The sequence below is a fragment of the Macaca thibetana genome, chromosome 7 (assembly GCF_024542745.1).
Source record: "Macaca thibetana thibetana isolate TM-01 chromosome 7, ASM2454274v1, whole genome shotgun sequence".
In the NCBI taxonomy this organism is placed as follows: Eukaryota; Metazoa; Chordata; class Mammalia; order Primates; family Cercopithecidae; genus Macaca; species Macaca thibetana.
The window spans coordinates 75,242,134-75,266,490 of record NC_065584.1 but is presented as its reverse complement, the minus strand read 5'-3'; the positions used below and the strand labels follow the sequence as shown (position 1 = coordinate 75,266,490).

At 39.2% G+C, this 24,357-nt stretch overlaps 1 protein-coding gene across 4 annotated transcripts in view; it reads left to right on the top strand.

Annotated features, from left to right (window-relative positions):
• Positions 1-24,357, top strand: part of AKAP6 (A-kinase anchoring protein 6) — a 652,282-nt gene that overhangs the window by 347,416 nt on the left and 280,509 nt on the right. For all 4 annotated transcript variants that reach the window (XM_050798308.1, XM_050798307.1, XM_050798309.1 and 1 more), the window contains one exon: positions 3,973-5,742. In XM_050798308.1, the coding sequence (XP_050654265.1) occupies positions 3,973-5,742 (1,770 nt within the window). The remainder of the gene's footprint in view (positions 1-3,972; positions 5,743-24,357) is intronic.

The following is a 24,357-nucleotide window of genomic DNA, read 5'->3' as shown; positions in this document are numbered from 1 at the left end:
TCCATTAAGCAATATATTCATGTAATATATATATTGTAATTATATATATAATGTAATATATATGTCATATATATATATTTTTTTCAATATATTCATGTAACATTACTGATTGAGCATCTGTTATTCTTGAGCAAGACAGTATCCCTGGTCTTAAGGTGCTATGACCACCAGAATGGGGACTAAATGTATTTGCAAGACTGTCATATTCCCTGCTTGTCCAAAGGCAGGTGGCTGACACTTGAGTTTGGAGTGTAATTTTTACCTGGACCCTCAGATTTCTTTTTTTTTTTTTTTTTAATCTATCATATAAATGCTTTTCTTTAATCTCATATAAACACTGCAGTGCAATAACCATGATAAATGTAATAGAAAATCATGTTGCAAATTTCAACTGTTAATTTAAATAGGTTTTATGGGATAGTTTTGGAATTTAACCATCGTTTTATAATACTATTTCTATAAAAGAATAAGTTCTGAGTAATGAACAATCAAAAGATTAAAGAAAATACAACCTGCTTTTGAATTGGGAATCTCACTATTATGCTTTTAAAAATTGCATAAAGTATAACTTTTGTTTGGCTGACTGATTCCTAGTTCAGTTATGAAGCACAAAAGTTATACAATTCCATTTAGGTAATTTTTGTTGAGATTGGCAGTTAATATTGATTTCTTATTTTATGCAGTATAATTTAGTATTAGCAATAACTTTCATCTTGAAACTTTCCTCCTCAATATACTTCATTTTTAAAATAATAACGTCATAAGAGTGAACATTCATTGAGCACTCATCCATGTACTAGACTTCTGTCTTACATATATTACCTCCTTTAAGCCTCTCAACACCCCATGGCGTGGCTTATCATTTCCTTTTTATAGATGAAGGAAATAAAGCTTAGCAACATCAAGCTACTGGCTCATGGTCACATAACTAATTAGTGCTAGAGCCAGAATTTGAAACTTGGGCTTTTAATTATTGGGGTTAACTAAAACTACATAATCAGAGAAAGAAATTATAAGAAGGCATAGAGAGACATTCTAAAATGTCATCATTCATTCATTCATTCAACAAATGTGCATACTCTGTGCAGATCACTATGCTAGGTGCTACGGGTACCCTGGTGAGACAACCATTTTCTGTGTGATTTATACTCTCGTGGTACTTACAAACTAGTGGAAAAAGCAGATTGATCAGATAATCACCATAGTATTTATAAATTGAGATAAATGCTTAAAGAGAAAGCAGGGCTTACAATAAAAGATTCTGACTTACATGTGAATCTGGAATCTTGAAAAAGTGAAACTTAAGCTGAAATCTGAGTGATAAGGAAGAGTCAACTAGTTAAGGGGTATAGGCTGGAAGCTTTCCAGGCAGAGCAAACAGCATGTGCCAAGGCCCTGAGGTAGGAGAGAACATGGTATTTTCAGAAAGTGAAAGGAGGACACTGTGGCTGAGTGTGGCCAGTGAGGGGAGAATAGCATAAGAAAGGCCTCTTTGGGTCTGGCCTGGAAAGGGTTTTGGTTGTGTTTTAAAAATAGTTGTCTATGATATCGTTTATTTCTGTTTTCAGTCATATACTTGGGAGATCTTCAAATATTAAAGCAATATATCTTTGTGTCATTTTTTATATATCTATGTGTCATTTTTTGCTTTTATTATTTTTAATTGACACATAACAACTGTACATATTTATAGGGTACAGTATAATATTTCGATACATGTACACAATGCAATGATCAAATCAGGGAAATTAACATACACATCACTTGAAACATTTATCGTGTCTTCATGTTGGGAACATTCAGAATCCACTCTTCTAGCTATTTGAAAATGTAGAATAAATTGCTTTTAATTATAGTCATCTGACCCTGCTACAGAAACCAGAACTTATTCCTCCTATCTAGCCGTAATTGTGTATCCATTAACTAGCCTCTCGCTATCCCCACCCCCTACCTTTCCCAGCCTCTAGTAACTGCTATTCTGCTTTCTGCTTCTCTGAGTTCAACTTTTTTAGCTTCCACATATGAGTGAGAACATGTGGTATTCGTCTTTCTGTGCCTTGCTTATTTCACTTAACATAATGTCCTTGAAGCTCATACATGTTGTCACAAATGACAGGATTTCCTTCTTTTTGAAGGCAAAATAGTATTCCATTGTGGATATATACTGCATTTTCTTTATCCGTTCACCTGTTGGTGGACACCAAGGTTGAGTCCGTATCTTGGCTATCATGAATAATGCTGTAATAAACATGGGAGTTCAGGTATCTCTTTGACGTGCTGATTTCCTTTTCTTTGGATATATACTCAGTAGTGGGATTGGTAGTTCAATTTTTAGGTTTTTTGAGGAAAGGTTTGGATTTTGAACTTAACAGCAACAGGATGCTTCTAAAGGACTTTAAATAAAGAACTAACAGATTTGCAGTTTGTAAAGGTTGCTCTGGTGGCAGTGTGGAAAACAAATTGGAGGTGGGGGCATGCCAGTTTAAAGTAATATCTAATGGCCAGAATATAGACTTTGGGGACAGCTTTCATCCAGGGCCGGTGTCATCTTTTGGTCCAAGCTACCCTTATGTAAGACAGCGACAATAGTACAGTCCCCAGAAGAAAAATTTAAGGATTAAATGAAAAAGTAATTGTAGTAATCAACCATCATCATTTATAGATGAGGATTCTGAGGCTTAGAAAAGTTAAATAAGGCTTTTCATCTGTTTATCTAGATGTTATGGAATGAGAGTGAGCAGAGTAGGAGATAAAGGCAGGGTGAAGGTCTGAAGGGAGAGAACATTCCAAAAACAAAACAAACAAATGAACAGTAAAACCAGATGTAAGATCCTGGAGAAGCCAGATCTTGGGAAAACCTGGCTGAAAGGATCACAGGGTCCAACTGCCACATGGGATCCAGCTTCAGTTGGCTCACTGCAGTTCTTCCTCCAGAAAAAATGGAGATCTGGGGATGCAACAACCCTTCACTTTTCAGTTTTCTTTTTTCATTTCCTGAGGGGGCTAGGTTAGATCAGGCTGTTATTTAGCCAGTAGGCATAATAGGATGGTTCCTGGGGCTCTTCTACCCCAAACAAAGCATCAGTGAAAATCTTTCCATTTGTTGTATGAAATCGGAAGCTGCAATAGTAATGAGACAAAAGCCTTAATTACAGAATTAAAGATTTAACAAATTAAAAATAGTTAATTGTAATGCTGTTTTTTTTAGTGCGAGGGAGTTTTAAATCAAATCAGCCTATCCAGAATTATGAATAGTAAGAAGTATGTGCACTTAATAGCTCACATACACCAGTGGGGGTAGGACTTGGGGAGAAAAACATGCAGAGGGAGGAGATGAGGCTATCTCTAATGATAAAGTTTGGACATTCATTAATTTTCTCCTTCAAAAGGATGGGGCCAAACAGAAACTGGTCTCGAACTGTTACATATTTGCAAATTCAGTAGTTTACCTTCCTTCGATTCATCAACATATATTTAACACACTGGCTTATTATAATTAATCATTCTACTTCAGAATATTCATTGAGCATCTACCATGAGTTAGCCACTGTGGTAGTTACTGGAATGATAGCAAAAAGCAAAACACATTCGTGGAGATTTTACTTTTACATTATTTTGATCCCAGAAATTGTATTACTTAAGGCTTTGTTTATGAAATTCTTATTAAATGAATAATATATTATTTTAAAGTTGAAAATTAAGGCAAGAATGGATACTTTTGGCTTGATCTTGACATTTCTATTAAGGCTGTATGCTCCAGATTAGTGAAAAATCTTCAGGTGTTTAAGAAGAAGATACTATATAAAGCAATGTGGTAATTGATTAATATCCCTTTGTGTATGTCAAATCAGAAGCAATAGAGACCAATACATTTGACCTTTATAGTGCCCTGTACTGAAATTTCATTTAAATAGCAGCTGATGTTATAACTCATGTTGCATTTACTGAAACCATTGCCGTTGTCTGTTTCAGGGCCGACTTGATTCTCTTACAGAAGTGGATGACTCAGGACAATTAACTATCAAATGTTCTCAAAATTACTTGTCTCTGGATTGTGGCATTACTGCATTCGAACTGTCTGACTACAGTCCAAGTGAGGATTTGCTCAGTGGGCTAGGTGACATGACCTCTAGCCAAGTCAAAACCAAACCCTTTGACTCTTGGAGCTACAGTGAGATGGAAAAGGAGTTTCCTGAGCTTATCCGAAGTGTTGGGTTACTTACGGTAGCTGCTGACTCTATCTCTACCAATGGCAGTGAAGCACTTACTGAGGAGGTATCTCAAGTATCTCTCTCAGTAGACGACAAAGGTGGATGTGAGGAAGACAATGCTTCTGCAGTCGAAGAGCAACCAGGCTTAACACCGGGAGTGTCATCGTCTTCAGGAGAAGCTCTGACAAATGCTGTTCAGCCGTCCTCTGAGACTGTGAAGCAAGAATCCAGTTCCTCCTCCCATCTTGGTGCAAAGAATCAGCAGCCTGTTCCTTGTGAAAATGCAACCCCCAAGCGAACCATCAGAGATTGCTTTAATTATAATGAGGACTCTCCCACGCAGCCCACAGTGCCAAAAAGAGGACTTTTTCTTAAAGAGGAAACTTTTAAGAATGATCTGAAAGGCAATGATGGAAAGAAGCAAATGGTTGATCTAAAGCCTGAGATGAGCAGAAGCACCCCTTCGCTAGTAGATCCTCCTGACAGATCCAAACTTTGCCTGGTGTTGCAGTCTTCCTACCCTAACAGCCCTTCTGCTGCCAGCCAGTCTTATGAGTGTTTGCACAAGGTGGGGGATGGGAATCTTGAAAACACAGTCAAATTTCACATTAAAGAAATTTCTTCCAGCCTGGGAAGGCTTAACGACTGCTATAAAGAGAAATCTCGACTTAAAAAGCCACACAAGACCTCAGAAGAGGTGCCTCCATGCCGAACACCTAAACGGGGGACTGGTTCAGGCAAACAAGCTAAAAATACAGGGAGCTCAGCAGTGCCAAATGGAGAGCTTTCTTGTACTTCCAAGGCCATAGAGGGGCCACAAACAAATTCTGCTTCCACATCCTCCCTTGAGCCTTGTAATCAGAGAAATTGGAATGCCAAATTGCTATTGCAGTCAGAAACATCCAGTTCACCACCTTTTACTCAGAGCAGTGAATCCTCTGTTGGCTCAGACAACATCATGTCTCCGGTGCCACTTCTTTCAAAACACAAAAGCAAAAAAGGTCATGCCTCCTCTCCAAGTCACGTCACCAGGAATGGTCAGGTTGTGGAGGCCTGGTATGGCTCTGATGAATACCTAGCACTGCCCTCTCACCTTAAGCAGACAGAAGTATTGGCTTTGAAGTTGGAAAACCTAACAAAGCTTCTGCCTCAGAAACCCAGAGGAGAAACCATCCAGAATATTGATGACTGGGAACTGTCTGAAATGAATTCAGATTCTGAGATCTATCCAACCTATCATGTCAAAAAGAAGCATACAAGGCTAGGCAGGGTGTCTCCAAGCTCATCTAGTGACATAGCCTCTTCACTAGGGGAGAGCATTGAATCTGGGCCCCTGAGTGACATTCTTTCTGATGAGGAGTCCAGTGTGCCTCTCTCTGGCATGAAAAAGTATGCTGATGAGAAGTCAGAAAGAGCTTCATCCTCTGAGAAAAATGAGAGCCATTCTGCCACTAAATCAGCTTTAATTCAGAAACTGATGCAAGATATTCGGCACCAAGACAACTATGAAGCCATATGGGAAAAAATAGAGGTAAAGTGATTTTCTTAATATGAATGATTTCTCACTTGAGTTTTGGAAGTAATGCTGGGAGAAGGTCACACTCTCTACACTCTATTATAAAATGTATGGCTATTTTTGATAAATCTGATTCCCCAAAGAAAGAAAAGAAAAAGCACAATGATCACTGCATGTGACAAAGAGTATGAATCACTAGGAACTGCCCTTGTCAATGCATTAGCTTGATGTGCTCCTGCGTGATATAGAATTCTCTGTTGATATTGTTCAAGTCTATCATGACTACTGATGAATGCTGGAATCCCTTGGATCTAATACAAAATTAAATAGAACAATAACTATGCACACACAAGTAGCTCAGGAATATATGCATAGACTATTCCAGTTACCCCAGAGTGATTTTATTCATTTCTTCTGACTCTAGAATACATTCCACATCTCCAATGTTAACTTCTTGTAAAAATAGACCAGATATTTCTAATTTATTAGGGATCATTTTTTTCTTTACTCTTCCTCCTCTTTGAGAACCCTGGCTAATAACCATATTACTTATACCATGTACCACCCCTGGACTCTGGGATGTGAAGTTGACATTTTGGCTAAATCTGTACTTTTGAACAAATTACTAGATATGACAAAATGTTTGAGGACAGACTTATCAAAATTCTCAGGACTGACAGCTTGGGCAACGTAGGGAGACCCCATTTCTATATTAGCCAGGAGTGGTAGCACACACCTGTAGTCCTAGCTACTCAGGAGGCTGAGGCAGGAGGATTGCTTGAGGCGAGGAGGTTGAGACTGCAGTGAGTTGTGGTCATGCCACTGCACTCCAACCTGGGCAACAGAGTGAGACCCTATCTCAAAAAAAAAAAAAAAATTCTCAGGACTGAGCACCATAGTGTAAGTAATAATTTGACCTTTTAAGAGGCATCTGGGCAAAGAGATTCACTGTGATTACTGTGGTAATGGCCCTTTCCTCAGGAGGCCATTGGAAGTAGATCCAGTTGACTTGATAATTATTAATGGTTTCTTGTTTGATGACATATAAATGGCCACCCTGGCTACATATAATTTGTATATGACTTTATGGTATGCAAAGCTCTCCCACATGCTTTTTTTTTTTTTTTTTTTTCTCTGAGCAGTTTCGCTCTTGTCGCCCAGGCTGGAGTGGAATGGCACCATCTCAGCTCACTGCAACCTCCACCTCCCAGGTTCAAGAGATTATCCTATCTCAGCCTCTCATGTAGCTGGGGTTATAGGTGCCCACCACCACGCCCAGCTAATTTTTGTATTTTTAGTAGAGACGGGGTTTCGCCATGTTGACCAGCCTAGTCTCGAACTCCTGACCTCAGATGATCCGCCCGCCTTGGCATCCCAAAGTGCTGGGATTACAGGCATGAGCCACTGTGCGTGGCCCATACATTTTTTTTTTTTTTTAACTTGATCTTCACAGCTGTCCTGTGAAGGAGGCAGGCCATGCCTGATTATTCTCCCTTACAGAGATGGAAACAGGCTCCATGAGCTTAAGTGATTTTTCCCAAGATAAGATAGATAGATAGATAGATAGGTAGGTAGGTAGGTAGGTAGGTAGGTAGGTAGGTAGATAGATAGATAGATAGATAGATAGATAGATAGATAGATAGAGACAGACAGACAGACAGACACAGATAGACAGACAGGCAGAGACAGAGACAAACCAGACAGATCTTTTGTGTGGGAAGCTGAGACGCAAACCCGTGTCTTCAGATTCTTAGTCCAGTTTTCTTCTATAGTATCATGTTGCCTCCCTGAAAGGGGTTGTAGTTTCTCCTTCACCAGGAAACTATAAGGTAGGGGAGAAGAAAGTTCAGGACCCATTCAGATTGGATAGAGAATATTGATGTAACTGCTATGGGCACTCCTCCTAGTTTTTTTTTTTTTTTTTTTTTTTACATCCATTCATTGTTGAACACTACTCTGAGACCAGCGTTGTGCTAGACACTGGGTAAAGGTATAGTGCATATGGATAGAATAACCTGGAGGAAGAAAATGCAGGTTTATAAACAAAGAGGAAAAAGTTAACAAATATATAGCAGTAATAACATATTAATCATCATTAACATATATCAAGTATTCATGTATCTAATCCTCACAACAACCCTAATATTAACCTTATTTTATGACTGAGGAGACAGGCTGAGAGAGACCATGCAGTCTGCTCCAGAGCCCATACTATTAACTACAGGCCCTCATTCCTCTCTGTGAAGAAGTTATCAGTAAGTACTGAATATAAAAACTGTGGTATTGTAGAGAAGTAATAATCTCAGTGGAGCTAGAATTTGCCTAGGCAGTTCTTATGAAGTACTAAACCTTAAGTGGAGCTTTGAAGGATGTGCAGGATTCAGACAGATAAAGGAGAAGGAAGGTGGCGTTTCAGGTAGGAGGAGCATAAACTAAAACACAGAGGTAGAAATGGGAATGAGCATATATGGGGTACAAAGAGAGCTGTCCTGATTGGAAGGTTTGTCATCAGAGATCAGTGAAAGTTTCCATACCTATAGTAGGTATGGAAAGTCCCTGAAGGCCACACCAAGGCAATTAGAATTTGTTCACCAGGCTTCCACAGCAACTTCTCTGAAAGGGACTGACAGTAATAACTAATACTTCTTAAGCTCTTATTTTGTGTTTGGCTCTGTACTAAGTATTTTACATGCCTTACTCTACTTAAGTCCTAGAAGGGAGGATTTTTCAGATGAAGAAACTAAGGCAGAATGTGATTCGGAAACTTGCTCAAGTCCTCACAGCTAGTAAGTACAAAGCCAGGATTTGACCCCATAGCCAGCATTCTGAAAGCAGTGTAGGCCCTGGTCTCTAATAGTCTTTCCAGAAAGGTTAATTGGCAATAACAGAAAGATGGTCCTGGCAGCCATGGCGGTGACCAGGGCAGAGATGTTGGCCTGTGGCAGCCAACCGGAGGAACTGCTGTGATGTGGGTCAGGCAAGAGGAAGGGAGGGGAGTGTTGAGAAAGTGAATGAGTCCAGAAAACTGGTTCTAGACCTTTCTAGAAAGAATTCAGGAGCCATTTAGTGATCAAAGCCTGGTGTGGCCCACAGCTTGGCATGTTCCATTCTGAGCCTTGTTTCATCTTTTGTAAAAAGAGATGTTTTAACCAGATGATGACTATGATACCAACTTCCAGTCTGATTCTACAGTTCTACAAAAATGCAGCCAGGTTTTCAGCATCTGGAGACTGGTGTGTCTTTAATAGAAGGAAACATTTGGATGAGTAGCTGGTTTGAAGTAGAGATGGTGCAGGTAACTTTTTAAAACTGTGCATAGATAGTATATGATGAAACTTTTAAGAAGAAATGGTTTATAGGCAGTTGAAAATCCCATACTGGAGTTGAGATATGAGGGAAGGACTAAAAGAAGATCAAGTTCCTTCCTCAGGCCAGCCTCCCTTACTACATCAGATGAGGGCAGCTGCCAACGTCCAGGTCAACTGACCTTGGCTGTCACTCTCTAGCTTTGCTCTCCTCCTTATAGTGACCCAGAGAACCTATTCTGCTTGCAAATATAATGACAGGATATTACTTAACATCTTCTTTATACAAGGCATCTACTAGGCATTTTACCTATAATAACTCTCCCATAAAGTTCTTATAACAACCCTCTAAGGTTTTTAATCCTAAATTACCACTTCTCTCCTGCGCCATTTTGGTCCTAGCCCCCATCACCTCCTTCCTGGATTACTGCAGTAGCCTCCTAACTGGTTTCTCTGCTTCTATTCTCCCACTACAGTCTATTTCCAACAGAGTAGCCTGAGTGATCCTTTTAAAAGATAAATCAGATTATGTCATCCCTCTGCTCAAAACTTCACAATAGAGGGTTGCCATTGTATTCAGAGGTCCTACATGGACTGTGACCCTGATTTCCTCTCTGACATCCTTTCCAACTACTTTTCCCCATGCTCGCTACACTCCCTTTCCTAGAACATACTTGGCATGCTTCTTGCCTTTAGGACCACTGTCAGCTGCTTTTGTCTACATCCTCTCCAACAGATGCCCTCATTTATAATTCCTTCACCTGTTCCAAGTCTCTGCTAAAATATTACCTTCTCAGAGAAGACTACCCTGACCATCTTAGAAAAGATGTAACCCAGCTGGGCACCATGGCTCATGCTTATAATCCCAGCACTTTGGGAGGCTGAGTTGGGCAGATCACTTGAGGTCAGGAGTTTGAGACTAGCCTGGCCAACATGGTGAAACCCCATGTCTACTAAAAATTCAAAAATTAGCCAGGTGTGATGGTGTGCACCTGTAATCCCAGCTATTCGGGAGGCTGAGGCAGGATAATCACTTGAACCCAGGTGGTGGAGGTTGCAGTGAGCTGACAGTGTGCCACGGCATGCCTGTCTGGGTGACAGAGCAAGACTCAGTCTCAGAAAAAGAACAAAACAAAACAAACAAACAAAAAAAACAGGTGTAACCTGACCTTTTCTTTCTTTTACAGATCTCACCACATTCTGTAATTTTTTTTTTTTTTTTTTTTTTTTTTGAGATGGAGTCACGCTCTGTCGCCAGGGCTAGAGTGCAGACGCAATCTCAGCTCACTGCAAGCTCTGCCTCCCGGGTTCACGCCATTCTGCTGCTTCAGCCTCCTGAGGTAGCTGGGGCTACAGGTGCCCGCCACCACGCCCAGCTAATTTTTTGTATTTTTTTTTTTTTAGTAGAGACAGGGTTTCACCGTGTGAGCTAGGATGGTCTCAATCTCCTGACCTTGTGATCCGCCTGCTTCAGCCTCCCAAAGTGCTGGGATTACAGGTGTGAGCCACCACACCCGGCCTACATTCTGTAATTTTATATAATTTTCTAATGTAGTATATTTATTATTTTTGATCTGTCTCCCTCTGTTAGAATGGGAACTCTGTGAGGGCAGGAATATTTATCTGTTTAGTTTGTTAATGAATCTCATGTACCTAGAACAATGCCTGGTGTACAGTAAGTGCTCAGTAAAAACTATTGAATGAATGAATCCCCATTTTAGAGCAGAGGAAACTGAATTTAGAAAGTTGAATGAACAATTTTTCCTATGCAGCACAGCTAATAAGTCACATAGAGCCAGGCTTCAGGCCACCATCTGCTTTACCCCTTGCACAACATAAAGACTTGAGAATAGATGAATTCCTTCAAAGAAGGAGGCTAGATGGAGAAAAGCAGAGGGACTGATGACTGAGATTCAAGTTGTAGCCCAGTTATGAGACAGGATCAAGGAAGAGATCCAGTTGTGGGGATCAGAAGGGACAGGAAGAATTACTGGGTATTAAATACATGGGGAGAGAGAAAGAGATACTAAATAAAATGGACATGAGCTTTGTTATTTGCAAAAGATAGATCAAGAAGAATAAAGACTAAGGGAAAAAACCCAACAACCTTTAGATTTATCTGAAATAATTAATGAAGACCTTAGGGAAAAAACAGACTTAATGAAGGAATGAAAGTCATAGGTGATTAAGAAGTAAAAAACAATCATTCCTAACATTTCCAGGAATTGGATTGAAAACACAATATGAGGCAAAGGGCAATAGTTGAGAGTAAAGTCAAAAGTTTCTTTTAAAAAAAGTTGAAGCTTATTTGAAGGCAGAAGTGGCAAGAGAGATTAAAGTAGCTGGGAAGTGTATGTAAATATGGACGCACTGAGAAAGAAGGGAGGGAATGTGGAACTCATTGGGAGAATTACAGCCTGATATCAAGAACGATAAAATACTGAAAAATATATCCTGCTTCTAATCCCACTTCTGTCAAATGGAGAGTAGAGTCCATTAACTCGTCATGCCAAAGTGCTCCACTCTGTCTTCTCTGAGTCACACAGAACAGAAGGCAGGAGGCACATAGAAGCCCAGTAGCCGCAAGAGAGTGTGGGGCTCTGATAGAATCTCTAGTAGGTTCCTGTCCGTCCCCACCCCTCACATTTGCATCTTTCTTATAATAGGCTAATTTTGTAAAACAAAAGATTCTTTTTTCTTTCTTTTCTTTTTCTTTTTTTTTTTTTTTTTTTTTTTTTTTTTGAGATGCAGTCTTGCTTTGTCACCTAGGTTGGAATGCAGTGGCACGATCTTGGCTCACTGCAAACTCTGCCTTCTGGGTCTCCTGGGTTCAAGCCATTCTACTGCCTCAGCCTCCCCAGTAGCTGGGATTACAGGCACCTGCTACCACGCCCAGCTAATTTTTGTATTTTTTTAGTAGAGACGGGATTTCACCATGTTGGCCAGACTGGTCTCGAACTCCTGACCTCGTGATCCACTCGCCTTGGCTTCCCAAAGTACTAGGATTACAGGCGTGAGCCACCGTGCCTGGCCAAGATTTATTCTTTGGGAAAATTGATTTTTGGATAATATATTCACATGGTTTTAAATCGTAGACATTTAAAAATAGTAAATCTCCCTCTCATCCTTATCACTCCATCTTGAATTCTCACTTCACCATATGTGATCACTATTGTTTTTAGTAGTTATATATTTTTAAGAAAGCCTTTATATATATAAGCCAATGAAAACAAAATTTAAGGCAATATTTTTAAAACTGGGGAATCAGTTGCAACCATTCCCTCTCCACAAATAAAAACTCCTAGTAAACTCTGAGTTCCCAATGGATGATCTGTTCCCAGTCTTTTTCTAAGGGTTGAGGGGATTTTGCTTACCTCTGGCTGATTTACCCAGAACCCATTGTGTGAATAAATTACTAGAGCATCTTAGGTCTCAGTGCTCAACACCTATGGGAACTTCTCAAGGCCTAAAATTCAAAGTGAGAAGCTAAGTCAAGTAATGGAAACAGACACATTTGTTCTGATACATTCAAGAAATAGAATAAAAGAGATAAAAGTGAAGAATATATCTGGAACAGGTGAAATCAAACAGAATAGTGAAAAATTAACTTAGCATGATACCTGGACATATGTGGTATAAGTTAATAGGGACTGGCAAACTATGGCCTGTGAGCCAAATGTGGTCTAGTACCTGCTTTTAAAAATAATGTTTTATTGGAACTCAGCCATGGTGATTGTCTGTGGCTGCTTTTGTGTTACAGTGGTAGAGTTGAATAATTGTGACAGAGACCATATGGCCTAAAAAGATTAAAGATTTACTCTCTTGCCTTTTACAGAACAAATTTGCTGACCCCTGCTCTTGAGTAAGGAAGAAGAGAGGGAGATAATTTCTGACCAGCATATACTGTGTGCCAGGATCTGAAGCAGATTCTTTCATTTAATTTATATAATAAGCATGTGGAAGAGCTGTTATTGGTCTTATTTTACAGATGAGGACTCCAGGCTTAAATGCAAATGACTTGATCAGGGTCATAATGCTGCGAAGTGTGAGAGCTGGTATTCCAGCTGGGATGCCAAGCTAACTTAGTTTTCTCCATGAGATATAATCAAATGCCAGGGAATTTAGACAGTAATCACATATGAAAATAAAATCTATTTATGAAGCCCACAAACCACTACTAGATTAGTAAATAAACAGTGTGACTTCTTCCTCATAACCCGAAGAGAAATGAACTGGTTGGTAAGTAGCCACTTGTATAAGGTGGGTAATTATTGATGCTGGGTTAATAGCTGTATAATTCCTAGGGGAGCTGGCAGAAAGCAGCACAGGGTATGCCATCTCAGTGAAGCATTTCAGGAGATCTGTCCTTTGGGATATAGGGCATGGTCCACCTCTCACATTTTGGGCTTTCTGCTGCCATTAAATTCTCAAAACTTGTCCTGGAAGATAGAACTTTGTCAAGTTGGACTCAGTGATATGGAATTGATGGATGCATGACATAACTGAGCCTGTTTGTTTTCAAGAGATATACATGTCTTTAAATGCCAAATTAGGGCATCTTGATTATAGTTCAATGACTTAGCTGTTGTATATTGTCCTAGAGACATCTATAACCTAATTTAACAAACTTCTTTGGTGCCAGTTAAGGATGTCCTTGCACATAAGTTATTTTGGACTCATGGCAGCAAATATTTAGCTGAGTTCTTCCTCTTTGTAACTAGACTATAAAATTGCAATCATGTGTGCTCCCAATTTTGTGGTAGCAGCACAAATGTGGCTACCATTGCTCTTGCTAGAGATGGACCTGGGAAGTAGTGGTTAGTACCTGTGTAATATGAAGGTAGAGAAGTTTTTCCCTGCGATTAACTTGGCACTCATTTTTACATTTCTTTTCCAAGAGGTAGAATGGGTCCAGAGGGACCCATCCTAGCGTCCATACTGATGATAGCAGCCATTAAAAAGTATCATGTCCTTCTGAGTTTTCTTTATTGTGGTAAAAATATATATAACAAAATGTGCTATCTTAACCATTTTTTAAGTGTACAGTTTAGTAGTGTTAAGAATATTTACATGGTTGTAAAACAGATCTCCAGAACTTTTTCATCTTGCAAACCTGAAACTCTATACCCATGAAATAACAACTCCCCTTTCCCTCTCCCTACTGTCCTCTGGTAACCACCATTCTACTTTCTATCTCCATAATTTTGACTATTCTAAGTACCTCATCCAAGTGGAATCATATAGTATTTGTCCTTTTGTTACTGGCTTGTTTCAGTTAGCATGTCCTCAAGGTTCATCCGTGTTGTAGCATGTGACAGGATTTCTTTCCTTTTTAGAGCTAATATTCCATTATATATCTATTCAACATTTTGTTTATCCATTCATCTGTCAGTGGACAATCTGGGTGGCTTCCACCCCTTGGCTATTGTGAATAATGCTGCTATGAACATGGGTGTACAATTACCTCTTCAAGATCCTACTTTCAGTTATTTTGGGTATATACCCAAAAACTGGATTGCTGGATCATATTTTTTTTTAGGATCATATATATTTTTTGAGGAATCTGCATGCTGTTTTTCAAAGTAGTTGCACCATTTTACAGTCCCACCAACAGAGTACAGACTTCCAGTTTCCCCACATCCTTGCCAATACTTGTTACTTTCTAGGTTTTTAAAAACAAGAATAGTAGCCATCCTAAGGGGTGTGAGGTGATATATCATTGTGATTTTGATTTCCACTTCTCTGAATAATGATGTTCAGCATCTTTCCATATGCCTGTTGGCTATTTGTATATCATCTTTGGAGAAATGTCAAGTCCATTACCCGTATTTTAATAGCGTTGAGTTTTGTTGTTCAGTTGTAGGAGTTTGTTATATATTCTTTTTGTTTGTTTGTTTTCTTAATTGAGACAGGGTCTTGCTCTGTTGCCTAGCCTGGAGTGTGGTGGCATGATCACAACTCACTGCGGCCTTGACCTCCCAGGCTCAATTGATCCACCTGCCTGAGCCTCCTGAGTGCTGGGACTACAGGCATGCGCCACCACACCTGGATAATTTTTGCATTTTTTGTAGAGACAGGGTTTTACTCTGTTTCCCAGGCTGGTCTCAAACTCCTGGGCTCAAGCAGTCCACCTGCCTCAACCTCCCAAAGTGCTGGGATTACAGGCACGAGCCCCCACACCTAGCCCATTCTGACTATTAATACCTTATTATATGTATGATTTGCAAATTATTTTCTCCCATTCTGTAGCCTTTTTACTCTATTGGTGGTGTCCTTTGATGCATCAAATTTTTAAGTTTGATGTAGTTTATCTATTTTTGCTTTTGTTGCCTGTGCTTTTGGTGCCATAACCGAGAAACCATGGCCAAGCCCAATATCATGAAGTTTTTCCTCAATGTTTTCTTCTAGGAGTTTTTTCATTTTGGGTCTTATGTTTAGGACTTTGAGTTCTCTCTCTCTCTTTTTTTTAAATTTCAATGTAGTTACCACCTATATTTTAAGGGTCTCACTCCGGGCTTTCTTTTAGGATAGGACACAGCTACAAGGTTAAGGCCAAGTCATCTTCTGGAATTTGTCTTGAAAAAAAGATACTTTGAGAGTCTTTGTTGTTGTTGTTGGTTTGTTTTTGTTTTTTGAGACAGGGTCTCACTCTGTCATCCAAGCTAGAGTGTGGTGGCGTGATGATAATTCACGTCAGGTCTCGCCCTCCAGGAACTCCGTTGATCTTCCCATCTCAGCCTACCCAGTAGCTGGGACTACAGGTGCACAACATCATGCCAGGATAATTTTCATATTAATTTTCGTAATTTTTGTAGAGACAGCATTTTACCATGTTGCCCAGGCTGGTGTCGAACTCCTTGACTCAAGCCATCCTCTATCTTGGCCTCTTAAAATGCTGGGATTATGGACAGGGGCCACCACTTGGCCCGTTATAACCTACTCTTTAAAAAAAAAAAAGTACTGTCTAGCCATTATTTACTTGATTTGAGATACAAATAAGTCCCATTTGAAACACAGCTGTATCCTTTTTTATTCACCCACAGAGTAACTTGCAATCACAATTCTGCTATAAATTCAATTCTCACTTGCCTTTGATATTTCTTTTATACCCACCATGCACCAGTTTTCCTAGTGTTGATGGAGTAGTAGTGTGCTCTGCACTACTTGGATGTTGATAATGATCTCTTATGAGTATCCTTATTAGGAAGCATCTTGAGGTTATGGAATTCCACTTTTCTTCACTGGCATTCCATTTTGCACGTGCCTTTCCCTTATGCTAACTTTTTCATTCACAGTTGCTAGTCCTCTTGTCTCTGTATTCTCTCTCTTCCTTATATCTTGTCTCCCATTGCTTTTCTTTACTTATCTTCTCGGTCTAGTTTTCACTCTCTGTCACCCATTTTTTTTTTAACTGAGAGTATCTTTTACTTTCTTCCTCTAGTATTGTCCTAGAGATTTTCAGATTCCAAATATGATGGCACTATGAGTTGTCTCTTCATTATCATTCAAACTTGAGCCCTTGATCTTTTCAGTGCATTTCTTAGTCTTTAAAATATGTATCCCAAAAGTCAAGGAATTGTTTAGATACAAGAATAAAGAGAATTAGGATTTAGTTAAATATCAAGGAAAAAGCCAGATTCTTAAAGAATTGGATAGGTTCAGTTTTGTAATTAAAATGAGAAGATCCAAGAATCCTAAAGGATCACAGATTGAACATGAGTTCAATTCTGCATTCCAGCTCACAAGAAGGGGAAATGGAGGGCAGCCACCTTTCTTCTTATGGATATGACTTGGAAGTTATACATGCCACTTTCACTCACATCCCACTGGCCCACTTTGTCACATAGCATTACCTGACCTCAAAGGCGTTTTGGAAATTAGCCTCTAAGCTGTGAATATTGGGAAGAAGATGTCTCTTAAACTAACTACTAGTTAGAAATAAATTTGTTAGAGGAAGGGGAATGTGAAGTTGGAAAGAATAGGGCCAAAGTATGAGGGACTTTGAATTCCAAGTGTTTGCATAGCATTGACACAAAATCAATACTAATGAATGCATGAATAAATGAGTATTTAAGAGAATGAGTAAGTGAACATATCATTGAGTTTGAACTTTATTCTCTAGATCAGGGCTACAAACTAAAATTAAGAGGCCAGGAAGATAGTATAAATGAATCATACAGCCAGCTGTAAATGGGAGTGATGGGACTGAATCAACTGGAAGATACGTGACATGTCTAAAGGGCAGCCACTACTCAGCTCCAGCTGATCAGTTGCATGGGAATGTGGGCCATTTGTGACAAGATCTTGGAATTTTTAAAAAGAAGTAGGAAATCTGGGTTTTATGTGACATCTCCCAATTTTTTAGATGTTGGGTCTGAACAATTTTTAAATAGGTCAAATAAAAACATATCTTTGGGATAATTTGGCCTTTAAGTCACTAATTCGCAATCTTTGCCAAGATGGGAAACTACTTAAAATGTTTGGCCCGGAGAGTTGGTAGTTTAAGAAGGTTAATCTGACTGTGATATGCTGGGCACACCTCTAGCAGTAGTTTTCAACTGTGACTGCAAATGACAATCACTGGGAAGGTTTAAAAAAATAAAAAAAACCTCTGTATCCACCCCAGACCAACTAAATCAGAATCCCTGAGGTTGGGTATTTTTTAAGTTCTTCAGGCAATTGTAATGTACAGTTGTGGTTGGGAGGTAGTCCTCTAAGCCTAATCTTTTTTTTTTTTTTAGACAGAGTCTTGCTCTGTTGCCAGGCTAGAGTGCAGTGGTGTGATCTCCTCTAAGCCTAATCTTGAGTTATTGAAATAGCCTAGACATGTGGTAAAAGGGTCTGAACTGTGGTTGTGGAAGCTGACTGAAGAAATAGATAGGTGGGAGATATTATAAAGGGCAGATTGATAAAATTTGGTGGCTGTTTTAAATAAGAGAGTAGAAGAGGAAAGGAGTCAAAAGAGTTGAAATTTAAAGCTGAAATTTGGGGGCTGGGAGATATAAGGAGTTTAACAAATGTCTCCAAGGGATGCATAAAATTAAGACACACAGTGGATGAATGGGGCCCAAATCCAGTTTGAGAATTCTAAGTCAACATAACATTTTAAAAGGTAAGGCTGCACAATTCTTTTTAAGGATAATAAAAATCGTTTGTGTATATTTTATTTGTCGCAATGCCAGTATGAAAACTATAAATTAACATTGCTAATGGATTTGTTGTGACAACATGTCAGGATCATTGTGCAAGGTTGGTCCAGAAGAACCGCAGGGATCCAAAGCAAATTCCTTGCTGGTTAACGTTAGGAGTGTTTCAGTCCTGCCTCAGTTTGGTTTCTGTAGAGCCTTCAATGGGCCTTGAGTTGTTATCAGTGATGATTTAGCACCACCGTGAGGCTGTATCCAGTTACTGCATATGGCTGTTGGCCTCTGAAATATATAGGGAAGGTGATCACCCTTTTGTTTGTAGCTTTAAACATCAAGGTGAAAATAGTTCTTTGTAATCTTCTTGGTATGGAAAGGCTATGATGCAATACTGTCTTGTATTAAGATGATAACAGTGCCTAACTGCATTTGATGGCAAATATTACTATCATGATGAAACTCAAAAGATGGATAAACTCAACCTTGCATTTTTATCTTTTTTTTTTTTTAGCATTGCATTTTTAAATCCAACTAAAATGATTCTTGGAACATTAATGAATTATTCTTTATCTTTAATCCTGAAGTCATAGCTTGTGTTGCTGGTAGGATGTTTCAGAAAAATAATAATTTAAATACAAAATAAAACTTTGTTATTTTTTGTCCCCTTGCAAACTGTTGGGGGGGATGCTAAGGGGTTTATTCACTTAGTACATCACTTCATTTAATTCTCAGGAAAAAAATTCCTCCTTGATGCAGACACTGTTATATTCTCTTTTTTTTTTTTTTTTTTTTTTTTTTTGAGACGGAGTCTCACTCTGTTGCCCAGGCTGGAGTGCAGTGGCTGGATCTCAGCTCACTGCAAGCTCCGCCTCCCGGGTTCACGCCATTCTCCTGCCTCAGCCTCCGGAGTAGCTGGGACTACAGGCGCCCGCCACCTCGCCCAGCTAGTTTTTTTTTGTATTTTTTAGTAGAGACGGGGTTTCACCGTGTTAGCCAGGATGGTCTCGATCTCCTGACCTCGTGATCCGCCCGTCTCGGCCTCCCAAAGTGCTGGGATTTATATTCTCATATAAATGAGGAGAGACAGAAGTTAGTAATTTACTCAAGGATATAGAACTTAAATTTTGGGCTCAGTTCACAATCCTTCATTTTAATTATGAAAATTTGAATACGTCACTTAAAGTTTACTGTATAAGTCTTCTAGTCTTTAAAATGAGATATTAATTATGTTTGTCATGCCTTTGCTCAGATTATTGTATGAAACTACAAAGAGCAAAGGGGTAATTGTAAATCTAAAGGCTACATGAATATTAGTTTTATTATTATTGTGACTTTTCCTATGAATCCAGGGAATTAGCACCATATATATTAGAAATTACTAGGGTAAGAACCTTAATTCTGCCCCTAAGTAGCACTGTGACCTTGGAAATGTAACCTCACAAGCCTCAGTTACAAAAAATAAATATTAATAAAGGAATAGATTGAATGACCTATAAATACTTCTCTGTTCTGAAATTTTATGAGAGACTAACTGTGAGGAATAACTAAGAGAAGCACTCATTTCTTTGTAAAATATTCCTTGGCATATATCACTTCAACATGGCTGGCTTTGTGTTCCTTGGAACTTTGGGTGAACTCAAGTTCCCCTTAGAAGATCCTAATGGTAAGTGAATGTGAAGCTGTGACATTAATGAGCCTGGAGGAATGAACCATTCGTGCTGCCTCCCTGGTACTGTAATATGACAAGAGCCAGACATCCTTGAGGAATTTGGGGCCTGGCTAGAGTTTATAAGATGCCAAGAGACCAGGGCCAGTGGTGACAGTAAACAAGTGAGTTACCCAGTAAGAATTAGATATGGATTAGCCTGAATTTATGGCAAATAAGGTCAGCTAAGTGAAGCAGATTAAAAACATTTGCCTTGGCAGACTTGTCATTGTGACGCCTTAAAAGTACCCATCAGCACTGAGGCTTGTGCTCTGTTCAGACAATATGGGGGGAAATCATTTCAAGAGTGTAGGTTCTGTTTCAAGGTCACTCATGATGTCAGGCCATGTCTGAGGTTATGGAATTTTCTATCTAGGAATGATTGGCTTGAGTTTTGCATGGTGATTAAGCAACTTTATCCAGGAAAGGTGCTGCCTGTAATATCTGCTTCATACGCTTCCATTCTCAGGTTGATGAGGCTCAGTGCATTGCTTTTTAGGAAGCCCAGTGACTTTACTATTTACCTTCATGTTTTGTCTAGGAATAAAGGAAGTTGTATTTTCTTTTTTTAATGCTTTAAGAAAATCAAACTGGAAAGGTGTCATTTATAGGTGATACTCATATTTTTGGATTTGTCTGGAGACTAGTGCTACTTGCTTGAGAAAGATGTGTGTGTGTAGGGGGGGGGAGTCATAATTGGCTGTCTAATACTCTCTCTTTCCTTCCTACCTGAACTCCAAAATAAAGCTGACAAGTTGAATTAACAGAAATGCTTTTGCATTTGATTTATTTTCTATAGCATAGAGAAGACTATTGGTACTCTTTTAAAGTAAAGTTTCAGGCTGGGCACAGTGGCTCATGCCTGTAATCTCAGCACTTTGGAAAGCTGAGGCAGGTGGATCACTTGAGGTCAGGAGTTCAAGACCAGCCTGGCCAAAATGGTGAAACCCTGTCTCTACTAAACATATAAAAATTAGCTGAGTGTGGTGCCAGGTGCCTGTAGTCCAAGCTACTCAGGAGGCAGAGGCAGGAGAATTGCTTGAACCTGGGAGGTGGAGTTTGCAGTAAGCCGAAATTGCACCACTGCACTCCAACCTGGGTGACAGAGCGAGACTCCAGATAGATAGATAGATAAAGTTTCAGGCTGAATTCTGTAGTGCAGTAATCACATTCACCTCACAAAGTTTCATTAAAGCTATTTTCTTTATCCTATCCTTATTACATCTAAAGTTTTATATTGTTTGGTGCATGCCATTGTATTTAAAAGACTATTGGCCAGAGTCTTAATAGAACGCAGGGTCCATGAAAAATCACAGTTGTGCCCATTTCACTATCTAGACACACTTTTATACAAGGGAAACATGGCTGGGAAGAACTTCAAAAATAACCTTGCTCATGGTACCAAAAGGATGAATATTCAGAAAAGTAGTAGATGGAACTCCATAGTAAAGGAAAAGAAATATTCATAGTAAGAGATTTCTGGAGGAATGCATATTAATTGATGAGGGGGTTCTTTGGTGCTGGATGGTTGTGAAGCATGGTGACTATGAATGTGGGCTCTGGAGCCATATTGTGTAAACCATGTCTCAGCTTATCACCTGTGTTACAATACCTATGCTATTGTAAGCAGGTGACTTGACCTCTCTGTGCTCTAGTTTCCTCCTGCTAAGGAGAATTAAAAGTCGTATCTGCCACAGAGAGTCATGATTAAATGTCTTAAAATATGTAAAGAGCTCAAAATAGTACCTGGCATGTAGTAAGCACTCAATAAATGTTAGCCCTGGTGGTTGTTATTGTTCTTATTATTAGTACTGTGGGAGGGGAAGGGTCAGGTCTTAGCAGCTCCTTGTAAGGAGATGGCTGGTCTTTTGACATCAAATGCCACCACCTTGTTTTCTCCTTCCACCTTCAGCCACCTTGGTTATTATGAAGCTTCAGCCTCCTACACAACTCTCACTTACAATGGTTAAGGGTACCCTTCCCCCTTCATGAGACCTGTGATGGCCACCCCAGATTCCTGCACCCTCTTCTCTGTAAGACTTTGCCTTGTCTTCCTGCCTTGTCAGATGATTCTTGAATTGTATTAGGGATAATTCTCCTCTAAGTGGCCCAATAATTTTAGTTAATGTACTTCTTTGACATCTTAGGAAGTTTATATAGGGAAATTTATGCTACGAATGTGTGTTCAGACAAATACAAACAACATTCTAATTTATAATATTGTCACACAACAACCTTATGAATAATATATACTTATTTATTCATAATTGATATTTATACATACAGTCGTTCATCAGTATCCGTGGGGGATTTGTTCCAAGACCCCCTGTGGATACCAAAATCAATGATGCTCAAATCCCTTATGTAAAATGTATAGTATTTGCATATAACCTACACACCTTGTGTATGCTTTAAATCATCTCTAGATTACTTGTAATATGTAATATAATGTAAATGCTATGTAGATAGTTGTTATGCTGTATTTAGAGAATAATGACAAGAAGAAAAAGTCTATATATATTTAGTACAGATGTCACCATCCATTTTAAAGAAAATATTTTCAATCCAAGCTTGGTTGAATTTATGAATGTAGAACCCACAGATATGGAGGGCCGACTGTATTTATAATATATATTTATAATTATATGCTTATAAATAATAATTCTTACAGAACTCTTTAACTAGAGGTAGATTCATTACAGTGTATTAAGGCATGAAAAAGGAAGGGCCTATAATAGGTTTTGTACTGTCCCTCAAACCCCTGACTGCTAAATATACAAAGATTAAGAAAGTGTATTGGAAAGGCAGCAATAGACTGGGATGATTTATTGGGAGAGGAGCATTTGAGCTTGATCTTGAAGGATAGATATAGTGAATGGAGTAGAAGGCATTGGGAGAGTATGTGGAAGACTCCAAAGATCAGTTCCGTGTCTAACTGGAAGAGAGGCAAGTTGTCTCAATGTCTCAGGCTTTGAAGGAAGCTCTATATGCAAGAACCTCAGATGTTAACAGTCAGAAGGCATGAAGAATCATTCAACTCAATGCCCTCATTTTACAAGTAGAGTCTGTCTCTCCCACCCCACAGTGCTTGCTGTTAGAACATCCTGTCTCCTGGTTATTACCAGATCTTTCAAGCTTGTCACAAAGTGGCATCGAATACTTTCTTTCCTAACATCGACACTAAATGTTTCCAGTGCTCTGCAGCTGTTGGCTCTTTATCTTTCTATCCTTGAGAGACTTTGAGGAGATCTCTTTTCTCTGAATTCTGTTTATTTTTAAAGAGTTTCACAGTTGATTTTGAGGCACAACCAGTGTCAGGATCATTGAGACAGACAACAGAATGAAGGACAGAGTGAAGAAAGTTGAGTGCATTGCACTCTTGGGCCTCATAATGTAGATGACACAAGTGGATCTTCCCTTTACATACTGTTCCTAGGCTATTTCATCTATGCCCATGGTCTTTAGTACACCCTGTATGTTGCTTTCTCTGACTAGATCTTGCTGTAGAGTTCCAGGCTTATACAACTAACTGTCTTATTAGATGCTTCAACTGATTAAGTTGAGAAACCGAATTCATGATACATAATATCATGTTCATGATCTTCCTGCAAACTATTTTTCCTTCTGAATTTTGTATTTCCTCTTTCAGGAAATGGTACCTCCAACCAAAATAGAAAGTTGGCAGTCATCCCAGATTCTAACATCTTTCTCATCATCCATCAGATCCAATTAGTCCTGTCCATTCTACCTTTGAGTACTCTCTATAACCTAGCAGAACCTAGTTCTGCCCATGTCCACTGAGCTGCTTTAGTTTAGCCTCATCAACTTCTTCAGAGTGCTACAGCAACCTTTTAACTGGCTTCTCTGCTCTCAGTCTTTCAACTGACAATCATTTTCCACACTGCAGCCAGAGTGAGTCTTCTAAGAAGCCAATCAGATTCTCCCACTCTCTGCATCAAAACTTTAATGACCATTCCATTGTCTTTAGGATAAAATATAAACTACAGAGCATGTTGTATGTGGCCTAGCTCCTGGCCAGACTCTGCAACCTCATTTCTAAGTGTTTCGTATTTGTCTCTTCAGTGTTCGTTAGCCAGGCTCAGCTACTTAGAGTTCTCAGAATAAGCTGTTCTCTCAGACTTCATTTTAGGAATGTCATTCTCTGCTCTTCTTAGTACCCCCTATTCTTTTTCTGAATCACTTACACTTATCTATCAGGGCTCAATTTCCTGTGATTTCCTCCAGGAAGTCCCCCTTGATGCCCAAAGAGTGAGTTAAATGTCTTTTCAATGGCTCCTGAGCACTTGGTATGATCTACAGCAAGAGGTTCTCTTAGTATGGTCTTGGCACCTCGAGGGGCTTTCAAGACCCTTTCAGGGGTCCACAAGGTCAAAGCTATTATCATATCAATACTGAATATTATTTGCCTTTTTCACTCTCATTCTGTGTATAGCAGAGTTTTCCAGAAGCTCCATAA